Below are 17,375 nucleotides of genomic sequence, written 5' to 3'. Positions count from 1 at the left end.
TTAGGTTATAAATAATTCCCGAGTAATATAATATGACCGCCACGTCAGCAAAAGGGGTTATAAGCCTGTAATCTGATTACCTAAGCAGACTAAGGTATTTGACAAATCCGGGGTTAACAACAAATTTAGTACAAAAATATCCTTCAATATTTACATTTAAGACAAAAATATCCTTAAACTTTAATCAAATATCAAATTACCATCGATCCATTTTAACTCCTCGTTTGCAACTCCCGATTCCAAAACCCCCGACCCTTCGCATCTCCAAAACCCTAGCCTTTGCAACTCGCGATTCCAAAACCCACCGCCCCGCCCCTCTCGCATCTGTTCTCCGCTTTGCAAATCGTCAAAACCCTAGCGACTCCTCGCATTTGTTCTCCCCTCACCAGCGCCGGTCGTGGGAGTCTGTGTACGCGGCCAAGCGAACGAGCAGGAGGAGCTCTTACAAGGTGAGAAATTTGTTTTTGATTTTTTCGGAACTAAGGTCGTGCTTTCGGGAGATTTAATGAAATCGGGTGCTTTCGTGCTTTTGGGTGACTTTTAATCTATCTTGACATTCAACTGTTTTACTGCATCAAGCAGTTCAATGTTTCCAGTAGCCAAGGGTCATAATATCTAAAACAGCTATGACAAAGTATCATGCTGTTAATGAAGTATCATGCCTTGTATCCCCCTAATGAAGACACAAGCAGTTCAATGTTTCGGGAGATTCAATGTTTCAATGTACAGATAGCTATCCAGAATGTTAATGAAGTATCATGCCTTGTATCCCCCTAATGAGTAATATTTGTCCAAAATAGCTAATGACAAAGTAGAACTAATACTCTCTTTGTGTTTCTGTTATACATTTAAGTTGTAAAATATTTTGTTGTGCAACAAAGCACTTTCTTTATAAACATTGGTTTCTTATATGTTGCTTCATATTTTTATTGCAGGGAGTTTCTTCTTTTATTTCCTTCTTTATTTCTGCCATATTCCACGAGGTATTGCTCGGTTCATCTTTTATTGTCTTTCCTTCTTTTAATTGTTTGAGTTTAATTTTCTAGGGTTTGTTTTAACTTTTTAGAAACAAATTAGAAGTTATTTTATCAAATTGTATATAATTAGTAATCTTACAAATTAGAACCATTTGCTTAATAATCTTTGTAGATGATCAACAATCTTTGTAGATGACCAATAACGGTTTAAAACTCCTTTTTCACTCTTTGGCTGTCGTTGGTTTCAGGTGTTTCTACTAGTGTCCCACTGATATGGCTCAATTGTCAAGGCAAGAGATGAATATGATTTCGGTACTCATTATGCACTTGAGGATGATGGAAAGCAATATATTTATGCTTTTTTTGTTGACAATTGTCTTAATTGTCAAGAGAAGGAGTGGTAGGTCTAGGAGGGGCATATCATATGTTGTTAATGCATTGTCTAGATATAATATTAGGTCTATAAATTTAAATGAGATGGTTTTTCATAGCGATCGACAATGTGTTGATAACTGCAGGATGGATAGGAGGTCTTTAGCCAAACTTTGTTATTTGCTAACGACTAGTGGGAAATTGAAAGGAACAAGAAATATGTCAATTAGTGAACTTATAATATCATTTCTTCACATTATTGCACATAATGTGAAGAATAGGGTTTTAAAACGCCAAACAGCCAGATCCGGCGAGACAGTTAGTAGGCAATTTCATTTAGTTTTAAACTCTGTTCTAAGGTTATATAACATTTTGCTTCGGAAGCCAGAACCAATCCCAGAAAATTGCACGGATGAAAGGTGGAAATGGTTTAAGGTATAAGAAATTAATTTTCATAAATTTCTTTTTTAATCTGTGTTAATTTACATAATAAATTAATTTAATTTTATGATATTTCTTTGAGTTTAGGGTTGTTTGGGAGCATTAGATGGAACTTATATCAAGGTCAATGTCCCAACAATTGATAGACCTAGGTATCGAACCAGAAAAGGTGAAATTGCAACCAATGTCTTGGGTGTATGCACACCGACCATGCAATTTAGTTATGTCCTACCGGGTTGGGAAGGATCGGCGGCAGATGGTAGAGTCTTAAGGGATGCTATTAATAGGAGGAATGGCTTGAAGATTCCTCAAGGTAATTAAGTTATAATTATTGTAAAATATTTGATTTATATGTATGTATATTTTAACAAATGTTCACTTGTAATTTATATAGGATGTTATTATTTGTGTGATGCTGGATATACAAATGGAGAAGGATTTTTAGCACCATATAGAGGTCAAAGGTACCACTTGACTGAATGGAGGCAAGGTTACCAACCAACGACAGCCAAAGAGTACTTTAATATGAAACACTCCCAAGCGAGAAATTGCATTGAGAGGTGTTTTGGCATTTTAAAAGCTAGATGGGCTATATTGAGAGATAAGTCTTTTTATTCTGTTAAGACTCAATGTAGGATTATTTCTGCTTGTTGTATTCTCCATAATTTCATAAGATCTGAAATGACAATTGATCCGATAGAGATTGAGGTTGGTGTCCATGAGTCAAATGAAAGCCATGATGATGATGATGATTTGATCAGGCATTGTGAGACTAGCTCTGCTTGGACTGAATGGAGAGACAAGCTTGCGGATGATATGTTCACGAGTTGGCAGTCATCAATTAATTAAGTATAATGTTGAGAGACAAGCTCTGCTTGGAAATTTAGGTTTCATTTCTATGTATTTGGACGATCTGATTGTATCTTGAAATTTGCATTTCGTTTCTATGTATTTGAACTATTTAATTGTATTTGAGTTTTATATATTATCCATTTGAACAATTTGCTTATGGTTTACACATGTACAATATTGTATTTGGATGGTTTGCTTTCAGTTTTCAATGGAAGGAAGTTCGATGCCAATGAAGGTAAAAAGGAAAACTCATAGCACCAAACGCATATGGACCAAGCAAGAGGATGCTGCATTAGTTGACTGCCTTGTTGAGTTGAGCAGAGATTCAGCTTGGAAAAGCGAGAATGGTTTTAGAACTGGATACTTGTTGCATTTGGAGAAACTCATGGCTGCTAGAGTGCCATCTAGCAATTTGAAGGCTACCCCTCATATTGAGTCAAGGTACAAATTACTGAAGAGACAGTTCCATGCTATTAGCGAAATGTTAAATCATAGTAGTGGATTTGGGTGGAATGACGTTGAAAAGTGTATCATTGCATCAAAGGATGTCTTTGATGATTGGGTTAAGGTATTTTTTTTTTTCATTTTTTGGTTTTTCATTTCTTTGATGATTGTGAATTTTCTCCTTAATGATATGTTTTTCATTTATTAGAGTCATCCAGGCGCTATTGGTTTAAGGAACAAAGAGTTCCCCCACTTTGATGATTTGATGTGTGTGTGGGGGAAAGATCGTGCCACAGGAGCTGGTGCAGAAACCCCAGCTGACGCAGTAGAAGAGATTAATTTATGCGATGAAGAGGCTGACACGTTTGTGCATGAAATTGATGAGCAAGGTGAAGGTCATGAATATGAAGAATCTGTCAGAGAGGAAATAAGGAAATCTGAGATGGATACTCCAGATTCATCGTTTTGTCCATCAAGCAAGAAGCAAACCATCAAAAAGAAACAAAAGAAGTCTGATGATGCTTTAGGTGATATGGTGGGAGAGATGCACAGATATATTACTGTTGTTACGGAGGCTAATGAGCAGTTGAAGGGAATTTCCACCTACTTCAAGAAACAATCTGAGAGCAGTGATAGAAAAATGAGGATATATGATGAGCTGATGGAACTTCCTGATTTATCTGAGCAAGAAATTATGGATGTTGGAGAGTACATTCTCACGGATGAACACAAAATTGATAATTTTTTCGCATTGCCAAAGGCATTTAAGAGAAATTACGTGATGAAGCAGCTCTCTCAGATCAAGAACAAATAGAATGAGATATTTAAATTAGGTTGTTGAGACTTTTTGATATACTTTTGGACAGTCGTGATATTATTTTTGTCAAAACTTGTTGGATAAATGTCTTGGTGGATTGAACTTGTTGGATAAATGTCAGTTTGAATTGCACTTATTGGATGGTTTACATTTTATTCTCTCTTGTTAATTCTGCATCTATTATTTATATACTTTCTGAAATATTGTTACTTTTTGAAATTTATCCAGGGATCAAGTTGTGTTGTTGCTGCTACTTAATGAAACAGCTCTTTCTTGCTACTTTAGTGCTGCTGCTGCTATACTGTTGATATAGACAAGTATGTAGTTTCATGGAACTGAAACAGACAAGTGATCAAGTTGATATACTCTTTAATCTGTGTTTGTAGTTTGCTTGAATCTTTGTGAGGTTGGAGATTATTCTCAATTGATATTGTTTCAAATTTATTCAAGTCTAGCTCTTGAAATGTAAACAAGTATGTTCATAAGAGAAATGTAAACAAGTAGGTTCAGCATTCCATGTGATGCTGAACCTTTTGTTGTTTAGACTTGAGAGAAGTTAGTTGTTTGTCATTAGCTATTATTGCATTCATGTCTGTCCTCGTTCAGTGCAAGATTAAGATTTTGATGGCTGTGGAAGAGTTAATTTGATCTCATCGACTGTTTGTGTAAATTTCTGAACTTTGATTTTGTTGTTGATCAAAAGAGGAATAAAAAGTGCAAGACTAAGTCCTGTAAGATTGATTGAACACTCATTACAATATTGCATCACAGACATAACTTGGAAATGAATAGCATTTGATGCAGGCAGGTAGTCGAGCAGGTGACAGCTGATGGAGGCAGGGGTGATGTTATGTGCTGCAAAGACTTGCACACGAAACCACAAAAGTTCAATTGTGCAACAATGGCAGTATGGAGGTGGTATGGTATGCATTGACGTTATTGAAAGAAGTAATGTGGGGAAAAAATAGTAACTATCTTCAAGTAGAAAATCTTCTATAATGAAGGTGGAAAAGGAGTTCCATAGTACTCGACCTGGAAAGAAATGAATTCTCATGACAACAAAATATATGAACAAGTCAGAAACTAGACTGAAAACAGAATCAAGAGTATTTTCGGTTGGTGTTATACGGAAAAAGAATTCAATACTACTCCGAAGTAAAATAATTACTGTCAAATGTAGGTTGAAGTATAGCATAAGAGGCATGAAGTAGAACTGCTGAAAATAGACTGAAAACAGAATCAAGTGTTTATTATTGGCCAAGTTCTTGCAAGAGAACGCAGCTGTTCCCTCCTTTAAAATTGAATAGGTGAAAGATGAGCTCCATGAGGACAAATGCGTGTACACATTTCCATTATGGACATTTTCTGCGCAAGAAAGAAACAAACATAGAATGAACTGATTCTGTTGCACTAAAATTGAACCTTACAAACAAAGAAGTGCTATGGGGATATATCAAAGTCTAAACTCAAGCTTATGGATGCAATTAAGAATTCACTCATGGCAAATTCCTTTTCCCCGAATACACTGGTATTAGCAACGCGCCTTCCCGTCGTTGATCGCCGCCACCTGCTTCTGCTGGGCCTCCTGCAGGCTCGCGACAGCGTTCGAGCGTCGACGCTTGGTAGGCAGGGGAAGCGGATTCGTACCCTTGGTCATTGCCGATGAGGCCGTTGGAGGTAGCGGAGTGGACGAAAAGCCGATTGGGTTGCGTCGACGCCGGCATCGACGCGAACCATCGATCGCACACTGCGAACTCCTGAACCAGCGCTTGGTACACGGCCACCATCTCCGGAGGAAGTAGACTCGACGCGAAAAAGGGTCCGAAGTCGAGATCGGGTTCCATTCCTGCCCCGTCACGCCGTTGATCTCCGGATTGAGCCGCTTCATCCACCCCAGCATGTGGTCGAAGGAGCGATTCTCCATTACCAGCACGACCACCGTCTTTATCGGCCCGGAGGCGGCGCCTCCTCCGCCTCCGGCGAGAAGGAGAACGATAAAGAGCAAGGCCGCAAGGGAAGAGGAGGGTCGGTGGGACTCGTCGATGGCCGCGAAGACGATGCCGACCGTGGGGAACGTCACCGCCGTAAGGAAGCGAGAAGAGAGAAGCCGTCGGCGGAAGAACGCGGGCGAGAAAGAGGAGCGATTGGAGATTGTAGCGGCGGAGGGAAGGGATTGGAGAAAGAGAGACGGGGAGATGGGTTAAGCAGGGAAGGGTAATATTGTAAATTTTAAATTAAGACATATGTTAAAACCTTCTACCAAACAAGTTTTTATTATATAACTTGGATTTGAACCAAACACATTTGGTTATATTTTATTCCCTATAACCTTGGTTATGTGATTACTAGGTAATCACATAACCAAGGTCATATCTTATAACTTGAACCAAACGCCCCCTAACGCTGTCGGCCATCATTGCCGTGCCGTCCGGCCACCACCAGCCACCGGATCAGGCACGATCGACGCGCCACTCGCTGGCGCGTCGAATCCAAACCGGATTGTGGCTGGAATCCAACGCAATTTGGTCGAAAATGCGATCGATAGTGGCACGCGTCGATTTTCGACCAAATCGTGGCCGGATTCCGACCAAATCACGGCCGGAGACCAACCCAGGAAGGAAGGAGGAAGGGTCGCCGTTGCACGCCGATCCTTCCTGGGTCGGTCTCCGACCGCAATTTGATCGAATCTGGCCACGATTTAGTCGGAAACCAGCACGCGCCACTGCCATCGCGTTTCCGGCCAAATTACACCGGATTCCGACCACAATCTGGCCGGAATCCGACACCGATCGATACGCCGGTGAGTGGCACGTCGATCGTGACCGGGTTGGCGGCCGGTGGTGGTCGGACGGTGCGGTGAGGGCAGCGGCAAAGCGATGGGAGGTCGACTGTGTCGCTTACGGAATCACGATGGACAGAATATCAAAATTATATATATATATATATATATATATATATATATATATATATATATATATATATATATATATATATATATATATATATATATATATATATATATATATTCTTTGAAAATGAAAACTATTTATTATATATCAATTTCTGATCCATATTTCTCCTCCTTTGAATGAGGCCTTGAAAGGAGGAGATACACATAGTCCAGGAGTACCAAACACAGAGCAGGAGTATCCAGAGAAACTAACCTGCTCTGATCCAAATAAATTGTCGACGACCCGGAGAGGACCGTCCGAAAAATTTCGACAGCATCTCCCCTGTATCTATGATAATTGCCTGGATACATACATATATATAAGGCCCACACGGCCAATCCATAACAGGCTATGGATTTATACAAATAAAATAACTGTAAATGTGACCCACACGACCACTCAACACATCCTACTATATATGCAATGCATCCGTAAAGGTATTAACGAATAAAACTCGTTAATTCTTCGCAAAAGAGATAATACGCAGCAGAAAACACAATATACTAAAACGTCGAACGAAGAATAAAATCCGTAACCACATATAAAATGCAAGCAGTGTAATAAAGTCCATAGTCTTAATACGACACATAAATCCGAACTGTAAGCAAATCACGACAATACGAAACTACTACATCAGGGTATAAACCAACACAAGTCCACAACACAAAAATCACAACTAGCTGTGAGATGTCACGTCTGGCAGAATCTCCTCGGCATCAGCTGTAAACTTCTACCTGATATCTGGGAAGACAGAAAAATCTCATGGTCCAAAAGATGTGAGTACAGATACTCAGTGGGTAATATAGAAAGACAGTACATGAAGTAAAGAAGTAGCAAAGGAATAGGTACATACCAATGTCATCAAAGTATCAATAAGGTATCTGCAGATAATAAACATCTAACATGGATCTCATGTAATGCAACATATGAATGACATGTCAAACATAGTGCAACAATCAAGAGTCAAACAGGTAGACAATCAAAATGCAGGATCAGTGCGGTCCAATACATATATATCATGCACATGATGCACATATGCATGATGCAACTGCCCCACTCACTACAGCACTCGTGCAAGCATCTGAGGCTGGGATGGCCGGCATCTGAGGATCAGTACTCCGCGCCCTACAACAAAGTAGTCCGGTGATCCAAATCAGGGATCAGAGCCCCGCGTCCGGGTGATCCCGTAGCTGTGATAAGCTACAAATCCTATAGCCGATATCTGTCCTCTAATACTCGTCCTGGACTGCGTACACTGCCATACAGTCTATGAGTACCACCCCGGAGCGGTGTCGAGTCAAATCATCGGCACGGCTGCGTACACTGCCATACAGCCGTCGACTGCGTACACTGCCATACAGTCGCCATCACCATGATGGAAATAGGGTATAATAACCACCTATGTAGATATACAACTAAGTCATCTACCATCACGATAAACCCACTCCAATGGGATTTACAATCGTTATCATGCATCATGATGAGATGCTCAATCATATCAACCAGCACCTACTGTACTACTCAATATACAATATATGTCGATGATCTCAGGTATCATAAAGAAAGGAGCATACCAATGATGATCACAAAGGTCATATCAAGGAAGGAAACAATAAGCATGAATAATAATCCAAGACCAATCGACATAAGGTCAAGTATGATATAACCAGAATAGAAATCAAAGTATCGAATCATCATGAGCATGAATGGAATCAATAAGCAACTCAACAGATACAGGAACAAGGAACATGCACTGAAATAAGGTACGAACTATATTGACCAAATACAGTAAAATCACCCACCTGATGTATCAAAGATCAAAACTAGAACCCCCAGAAAATACTCTCGTATCGTATCAAAGTTCTACAATCGCTCAGGGTCCTGCAAAAGAGTAGTAACAACTCTAAATACAATGATACATCAAAGAAATCCTAATCCAACCGAGGAAACTCTAAGGGTTACTTTAACCCTCTTTAACTAACCTTAACTCGGGTTAGACTAATCTAATCCTCAGGTCGATATTAACAAAGATTTAGCTAATCAATCAATTAGCTGTATTAATCGAATCGATCAATACAACTAACCTCATGTCTAATCAAACCTAAGCTAATCAATCAACCTTAGGTTAGACTAATCCAAATCTTCAGATTGATACTATTTATTGATTAATGACATTAATTAGTTCTTCATTGTTACTCCTTATATTTTATAAACTAGATTTGATCACGGTTTGAAATTGACGATTTAAAATTACCGGTTCAACGATTCCAAGAATATTATATTGATCTTTAACCTTAACCTTTTTAATGTGAATATGATTCACCGTTCAAATTTGTCATTACATTTCAATTCACGATTCACGATTCACGATGATTTAAAATTATTATTATTATATTTAAATATTATATATATAATTTATAATTTGTTAGTTATTTCAATATTAAAATCTTCTATTTTATCATCATTTGAAAATTATATTTCTTTTATTTTTTTATACTAATCTTCCAAAAAAAATGGAAAGCAGAGTAGATCGTGAAAAAATATTATATTAAATTCTTAATCATTTTTACTTTTTAATACTATTGTTTTTTATCTAATATTAATATTATTATATTTTAATGGGATGAAATATATATGTATTCCTTAGAAAATTTATAATATATCATTGAATATAATTTATCATTAATAAACCTGAGTCACGGTTTTAACCGAGTCTGAATACCCACTCAGCATATCCGAGTTGCTTGATTGCGAACAATGTCGACTTTGTAAGTCAATCGAGTCCAAGTTGTTTAAGTTTGAGTCCATGTTGTTCTTCGGAACAACCACTCGGCACGTTGAAATATCTTCTTGACATGTCGAGTCTGAGTTATGTGTGTCGATTCTGAGTAGAATTTAACCAACTCCGAGGTCGGAACTCATCATCTCGAATCTCATTTGGCATTCTCGTTCCAAAATCACTCAGAATGACGACTCGATAGTCACATCAAATCATTCAGTAGTTGTGCTTCTAAGTACTAAAATACTTACATGTACTTGACTGACCAAGTTTGAATGAATTATCGAATCTCGAGTGCAAACTTAGTTTTAACTAATTTAATTGGACTTATACTTAAACTCAAATAATTTTTTTTTAAAAAAATCAATTCTATTTCAATCCAATTAAAATAATAAAAAATATCACATCTATTTCAATCCAATTGAAATAATAAATAAAAAAATACATATATTTTTTATTTTTTTTACATATAACATTTTTTAAAGACATGCAAAAAAAAGCCGTTTAAAAAATACTTACTGTTTATTTCTAATTTTGTTATGAACATAACGTTTACCTCGCTCTGATACCATTATTATTTCAAATACATAAATTATCAAACAAAAAATTAAAACTATAAACACTTATAACGATTCTACTTTGTCGATCTTGTTCTTCATAATTGTCATTGGAAGGATGTTACGGATCGAACAACCCTTTACTATTCACGAACAAAATCTATATATATCGGCAATAGATATTTCTACTCCGAAGAAATTTCTGCAAGACGCACAGTTTTAAAAAAAATTCTACCGCCTCTCCTCTAGAACTTGGATGCACTATCATAAAAAGGGAGAGTAGTGGGATAACTCATAAGCAAGTGGATAATTTTATTAACTATCCATGTTTTTCACTCCCCCACTATTAATAATTTCCATTCCATACTGTAATTTTCAAGGATAAATCTAAATTTATGTGAAAATAAATTAAGGATGTGTTTAGTTGTTTTTTTACTTCTAAGCAAAGTACCAAATTACTGATTATTATAGTAAGAAGGTGGAATTCGTCATCTATGCAACTTTACGATCATCTGTCAAAAAGTAAATCGAGAAACTGTAATAGTTGACAACTAGGGGAAAAGACATTTTCTCAATCCAAATTAGTGATTATGAATGTGTACCACTTAGTCAGTCATGTGTAGGGCGCGCGGCAATATTAGATCCTTTAATCAACTTCAATAAGAGATGAAATCTGCCACCTTAGCGGCATCACACGGTTGACCCCACGACTATCTGTGAGGAGATAAATTGAGAAGTTGCAGTTGGCTACGATGGAGAAGGATATTGTCTCGGCTTCGTCAAGATTTGATTCTTGCCTACTTTAGCAGCTTTGCTCCGTCGTAACCAACTCAACTATATCTTAGGGGCCTTTAACCAAACATTTACACGAGTTATGTTCATAGTTGGAATTCATTATTTCATTTGTATGTGTCTATATATATACATGTGTTAATATTTTTGACAGGAACTAGACAGTGAGTAGTTGGGTAATTATCAGCTATTTTTACTTCATTAGAAGCCTAATTAATGCTACGTACTATTGGAAGACTGGTAGCTGACAACGAAATGACTATTGAGGTTTAAAGGTGAGGACTATTGGAAAACGTGGAATGACTTTGAGATTGAGAGATGATAATCCATGCAACAGAACCTTGAGGTTGTGACGACTCTTATATTGTCAATAAGCAATAACATTGAGCTTCAAAGGTGACAGTGATTGATATCCGTGCAGTAACTTGAGGTTGAAGGGTGCCAACTATTTTCTGTCATAAAACATATATTGCTCCTAATATGGAAAGCATATATCTACCTCCTTTGAATGAGGCCTTGAAATTAAGGAGGAGATATGCACAGTTCATTTAGATACTATCTACTTGAGTTGAGGTATATATATATATATAGATAGATAGATTCTCCTATGAGTCCGTTGTAGATCATGCATTCTATCATAGCTATTGCTTACTGTCTACAGTAAGTTCAATGCTTGGCATATATATATTAAGGCTTACTTAGAAATTGTTTTCCCGTCTAGACGATTGTTGCTCTTTAACAATGTTTTTCATGCTGTCATCTTTGTCTTTGTCTTTAACAATGTCTTTTTCTTTTTCTCTTTTCTTTTTCTTCATTTGCATATATGACTTATTTAGAAACGGTTTGAAATCGACGGTTCGAAACTACCAGTTAACAGTTCTAAGAATGTTGATCTTTAACATCAACCTTCCAAGGCAATTATGATTAATGGTTCAAAATCGTCATTATAGTTCAATTCATGATTCGTAATGATTCAAAATTATTATTATTTTATTTAAAAATTTAAAAATATTTTATAATATTATATATATATATTGTAATTTGTTAGTTATTTCGATATTAAAATATTCTATTTCATCCTTTAAAGTTATATTTTTTTATTTTTTTTTATAACTTTCGTTGAATCATTGATATTTGAGCTTCCAAAAAATTAAAAGCAAAGTAGATCGTCAAAAATACTATACTAAATCCTTAATTATTTTTATTTTTTGATGCTAATAATTTTTTTATATGACATTAATTATAAGTTTTATCTTTTTGATTAATCATATATGTTTCAGGATAATCTTCACTATATATAAAATATTTTTATTAAATAAATTATATTTCTTAATAAATTTATTATTAAATATATCATATAAGTCAACTAATTTTTATAAACTCAAAATTAAATGAATAAAATGATAAAAAAGACTAATGAGTAATTAACAAAGTTAAATGATATTAATAAATTTAATAAGTTAAAAGTACAATAGTCTCACATCAAAGAATTTAAGGTTGTAAATTAACTTTAATAAAAAAAATAGAATAATCTTACATTAAAAAATTCAATATAAATTGATTGAAAAATTAGTATTACTAAAATATTATAAAATTATTGGATGACTCAATCAGCAGTTGAATTGTCGATTCGCTGATTAATTAGGGAGTCCAACTCCTTAACTGATTCCCTCTAGATAGATCGATTACGCACGGGTCTGACCCGTTAAACTAGATCAATGGATAATTGACCCGTTGATCCAAATTTTGGGCCAATTTGATTTGGACCCGGTCTATGGGCAGGTCTATTGCAAGGATCTATCATAAATAGAAAACCACTTAAAATCTTTCACACCAGTAAAAGTAAAAGGATGGATGTTTCTAACAAAATTCTCTCATATATAATCCTTGTATTCCTGCTAATTGGTGCAGCACTTGTTGATCTAGGACACAAGATGCATAGCAGTGGCAGCAAAACACGTATGGTAAGTGGCAGTTTTGTTCATATTTATTGATCGTCTAAATATGATGGTGATCTTTGTTGTATATCAAATAATTAAGTTTCAAATTTATTCTAGTGCCAGGGAGGATCAATTGAAAGAAGAATCAGTATGCAATTCGAGAAGATCCAACTATCAGCTTCATCTTATGACACTGCATGGGTAGCAATGGTCCCTTCTCCAACTTCTCCTACCCATCCATGCTTTCCACAATGCCTTGATTGGATACTAAAGCATCAACATTCTGATGGATCTTGGGGACTCGATCACTTCCAACCTTTTCTCGTTAAAGACTACCTGTCTTCGACATTAGCTTGTGTAATCGCCCTCCAACGCTGGAAAGTTGGTCAGGAACAAGTCAGGAAGGGTAAGTGCTGATGATAAACAGTGTTGAATGATCTGTAGATGCTAAATGATTAGTCATGTTGTTACTGCAGGTCTGGATTTTATTGGGAGTAATTCTGCATCCATTTTGGATGAGCACTTGCAGTCGCCAATTGGCTTCGATATTGTATTTCCAGGCATGTTTGAATATGCCATCAACATCGGTTTAGATGTTCCTATAGAACATCATCAGATAGGTAGCATGCTTGGCCGACGAAATGCACAACTAATCAGGTTGGAATTGTACTTAGACTAATTTGTCGTTTAGAACAGAAACTGTTCCTATTTTCTGTTTGTAAGCATAAATTGCATCACAAATGATGGCAGCTAGAACATTATGTTTTTCTTTCTTCACAACTATATACAAAAAATTGTTGGTCTTTTGTTGAACTCATATTTATAAAAATCTTGCCATTATTTGTAACTCTTTTTTCTTCTTAAATGTTCTTTGAGATTACTGAAACAGACTTGTTTGTAACATGTAAGAGAACAAGGAAGTTGCAACGCAAGAGAAACCTACTTAGCTTATGTTGCCGAAGGATTAGGGAATGCACATGACTGGAAGGAAACTATGAAATATCAGAGGAAAAATGGATCATTGTTCAATTCACCTGCCACGACTGCTGCTGCAATGATGCATCGTTATGATTCTAAGGCACATGAATACTTGCATTCTCTTCTATTGAAGTTTGACGACGGTTCAGGTGATCGAATTCCCACATTTTATGAATGATGGAAGTGAGTTTACTAATTTTTACACATTTATTACTTTAAATCTGCTTGTGGTTCTTCACAGTTCCTACATTATATCCTGTGGATGTGCATACACATCTTCATCTGATTGACAGTATTGAAAAGTTGGGAATAGCCGAGCACTTCAGACTTGAGATAAAGAGCATCTTGGATAAAACATATAGGTGCACTGCTAAATATTAATTCTTGCAAATAATTGTGATTTTTTTTAAAAAAACAAAGCTTCCTTTTGACTTATGCAGAAGCTGGTTACTCGAAGAGGAAGAAATCCATTCAGATATAGCTACATGTGCCATGGCATTTCGCCTTCTTCGATTGAATGGATACAATGTATCTTCAGGTGATTATTATAATTGTCTATCATAAATCAAATGTATGATACTTATTGGTGACAATGATGGTGGTTTGATGTGGTGCAGATTGCTTAAGTCAGCTCGGTGATGATGAACACTATTTTAACAATACATTGCCAGGATATCTGAAGGATGTGAACACTGTATTGGAATTGTACAAGGCATCACAGATCAAAATATTTCCCAACGAGCAAGGTTTAGACAAATTAGCCTCCTGGTCAAGAGTGTTTCTGAAAGAAGCATTAACCACCAACCGAAATCCCAGACACCAGATTGGTTTACAAGAGGTAAATGGTCGATTGCCTTTTGATTACTTACTTGCAAAGAAAAATCATGTCTGAACATTCACAAATTTGGAGATTTGTTCAGGTGGATTATGCTCTAAAGTTTCCAATTTGGTTGAATGTTGAACGTTTAGAGCATAAAAGTACCATTGAGAACTTCACTCTTGACAACTTACAAGTTCTCAAGACTTCATACAAGTAAGATTTGAATATGAATGAAAGGCAAAAATGATACCTTCATCAGCTTTCTGTATTATGCTACTGATTTTTTTTTTTTTGAACCTGTAAATAGGCGTTATGGCATAAAGGATAGTGATCTAGTGGAATTGGCATTGGGTTCTTTCGAAACTTCTCAGCGTAGATATCAGGAAGAACTCCAAATGCTTGACAAGTATGCTCACTAGTGTTCTATTGTGTACATGACTAGATAGTTTGATCCTCCTCTTTTGCTCTTTTAGTGATCATATTTCTTGAATTTGATAGTTGGGTGAAAGATAACAAACTAGATCAACTGGAATTTGCCCGGCAAAGGCATATTTTTTGCTATTTTGCTTCTGCTGCAATACTTTTCTCTTCTCAAATGAGTGATGCTCGCATATCATATGCCAAAAGCAGTGTCCTTACCACTGTGGTCGATGACTTCTTCGACATTGAGGAATCTATAGAGGAGCTTCAAGATCTTATTTCGTTGGTGGAGAAGTCTGTGCTGTTTCCTGTTATTTGATCTTCTCTAGCTAATTAAAAGGTTCACAAGCTAAATTTCCTTTTCCTTTTGCTATTGATAATATATAGATGGGATGCAAATTGGGAAAAGGAGATCCATTCTGAACAAGTTAACATCATTTTTTCTGCTTTGTTCAACACAATCATTGAGCTTGGGACCAAGGCATCAGCATTGCAGAAGCGAGCTATCACCCACCATTTAGTTGAGGCAGTAAGATCTGAAGACTTCATTTTTCTTTTCCTTCTTTTTATGATTTTAGCACAATTACGATTGTGACAGATGATCGTATGGTTAGTGGCTTAGGTTGATGTATTCCATGATGAAAGAGGCCGAGTGGCGGATAACCAAGGAAGTCCCTTCGCTGGATGAGTACATGAAGAATGGGGTTGTCTCCTATGCCCTCGAACCAGTTATTCTCCCAACACTTTATTTTCTTGTTCCAGAACTTCCTGAAGCTGCCGTCAGAGATACAGAATGCGAGAATTTGTTCCGATTTGTGAGCATATGTGGGCGACTGCTCAACGACATACAAAGTTTCCAGGTAATTAAGAGAAACAATTTGTTCTTAAAAACTAGCTAGCTAGTATAGATCTATCATTTCGTCTGTTAATTGCATGCAAGAATTAAACCTCAGAAACTACATCACACATTGCTAGCTAGCTGTTCATAAAGTTAGATTATTTTTTCGGCAGAGAGAAAGTAAAGAAGGGAAGCTGAATAGCGTATCGTTACGCGTTCTCCACAGTGGAGGTTTGACGTCCGAAGAAGAAGCAAAGCAGCAGATACGAGGGGAAATAGAGTCTGCCAGGATCGAGCTCTTGAGAATGGTGGTGCAACAAGATGGGGGCGTTGTTCCCAGGCCTTGCAAGGATCTCTTCTGGAAGACATGCAAAATACTGCACCTCTTCTACATGAACAACGACGCGTATACGTCGCCGAAAGAGATGATGAGGGCTGTCAGCGCAGTCATTCATGAACCCATAAAAGCCAAGCTCATATAACAGTACTGCATGTTCTCTCTGTCTCATGGCATTGTATCAACGAGAGATCGATCGATGCAGCTAGCTAGCTAGCATTGGTTTAGTCTGTTGTAGCATCACTATTTCTTATATATGTGAGAGAATCTGTCTTGGAAAAGTTCAATATCAAAAAAATAACGAGCATTGTCAAGATCTTGAATCAGAAATTCCTGGTTAAAAATATCTTGCAGGCCATTTGTAACTCTTTTTTCTTCCTAAATGTTCTTCGAGATTACTGAAACAAACTTATTTGTAACATGTAAGAGAATATGAAAGTTGCAACGTAAGAAAAACCTACTTAATTAGCATATGATGTGATGGAGATAATTTGGTTTCACGTGGCACAACGAAGTTAAAAGTCAAGCTGAGCTGTATGTTAGAAGTCACTAGCTAGTCAGATAGAGTCAGACCTGATCAAGGTAAAACTCGAGTCAAGATAAACCGAGCTTCTTTTAACAATAATATCCTTTAACCAAACATCTGCAAGATGTTCATAGGTTGGGATTCATTATTTGACTTTTGTGTCTATATACGTTTTCTTATATATCTTACTTTCATAAGAAGCCTAATGCTATTGGTAGATGAGCAATGACGTGTTTCCTCTGCCTTATCTATGAAGACGTAGGGTGGTGGGAGATGGCCACCTTACTCAGGTTATCTAGCTAGTTACGTTTTTGTCGAGATGGACTTGTCCTGTTGAATTGGAAGGCTAAGTTGGGAGTGGCCGAGTAGTCGAGTGTCGAATTGTCAAATTTGGCCCAGTGCAGAAAAAAAATATATCTTACGATGTTATGTTGTTAATTGCTTTATTTGACATTAATATGAGACATCTCTATCATTTTTTTTTCTCAACAACTTGGATCAAAATGTACGCAATCCTCTCTCAATCTATATTTT

At 36.6% G+C, this 17,375-nt stretch overlaps 2 protein-coding genes and 1 long non-coding RNA gene across 3 annotated transcripts; all 3 read left to right on the top strand.

Moving 5' to 3' along the window:
• Positions 1-238: 238 nt before the first annotated feature.
• LOC141843780 (uncharacterized) lies at positions 239-4,476 on the top strand. Its single transcript, XR_012603068.1, has 3 exons — positions 239-449; positions 936-983; positions 4,132-4,476. It is a non-coding gene; the product is annotated as an uncharacterized LOC141843780 (long non-coding RNA).
• Positions 2,851-4,074, top strand: LOC141844431 (uncharacterized). Its single transcript, XM_074732487.1, has 2 exons — positions 2,851-3,210; positions 3,295-4,074. The coding sequence occupies exons 1-2, from the start codon at positions 2,851-2,853 to the stop codon at positions 3,898-3,900; spliced, it is 966 nt and encodes a 321-aa protein (XP_074588588.1). The 3' UTR covers positions 3,901-4,074.
• An 8,410-nt stretch (positions 4,477-12,886) lies between the features above and the next one.
• Positions 12,887-16,484, top strand: LOC141844349 (ent-kaur-16-ene synthase, chloroplastic-like). The gene is made up of 13 exons (XM_074732395.1): positions 12,887-12,946; positions 13,040-13,328; positions 13,399-13,579; positions 13,832-14,049; positions 14,142-14,262; positions 14,341-14,438; positions 14,518-14,738; positions 14,821-14,933; positions 15,028-15,126; positions 15,219-15,434; positions 15,528-15,669; positions 15,755-16,000; positions 16,152-16,484. The coding sequence occupies exons 1-13, from the start codon at positions 12,917-12,919 to the stop codon at positions 16,458-16,460; spliced, it is 2,283 nt and encodes a 760-aa protein (XP_074588496.1). The 5' UTR covers positions 12,887-12,916; the 3' UTR covers positions 16,461-16,484.
• The last annotated feature ends 891 nt before the right edge of the window (positions 16,485-17,375 follow it).

This window comes from Curcuma longa, chromosome 13 (assembly GCF_044706935.1).
Source record: "Curcuma longa cultivar G26 ecotype Majalengka, Jawa Barat chromosome 13, ITB_CL_G26_1.1, whole genome shotgun sequence".
NCBI classification, from domain to species: domain Eukaryota; kingdom Viridiplantae; phylum Streptophyta; class Magnoliopsida; order Zingiberales; family Zingiberaceae; genus Curcuma; species Curcuma longa.
The sequence above is the reverse complement of the archived record's forward strand: the minus strand, read 5'-3'. Positions and strand labels throughout refer to the sequence as shown.

Bases quoted from the DNA above. Each gene is read 5' to 3' on its own strand.
- LOC141844431 (XM_074732487.1), top strand. From the start codon at position 2,851: ATGGAAGGAAGTTCGATGCCAATGAAGGTAAAAAGGAAAACTCATAGC. The intron at 3,211-3,294 runs GTATTTTTTTTT...TTCATTTATTAG, and splicing joins TCTTTGATGATTGGGTTAAG to AGTCATCCAGGCGCTATTGG.
- LOC141844349 (XM_074732395.1), top strand. From the start codon at position 12,917: ATGCATAGCAGTGGCAGCAAAACACGTATG. The intron at 14,934-15,027 runs GTAAGATTTGAA...ACCTGTAAATAG, and splicing joins GTTCTCAAGACTTCATACAA to GCGTTATGGCATAAAGGATA. The intron at 16,001-16,151 runs GTAATTAAGAGA...TTTTTTCGGCAG, and splicing joins ACGACATACAAAGTTTCCAG to AGAGAAAGTAAAGAAGGGAA.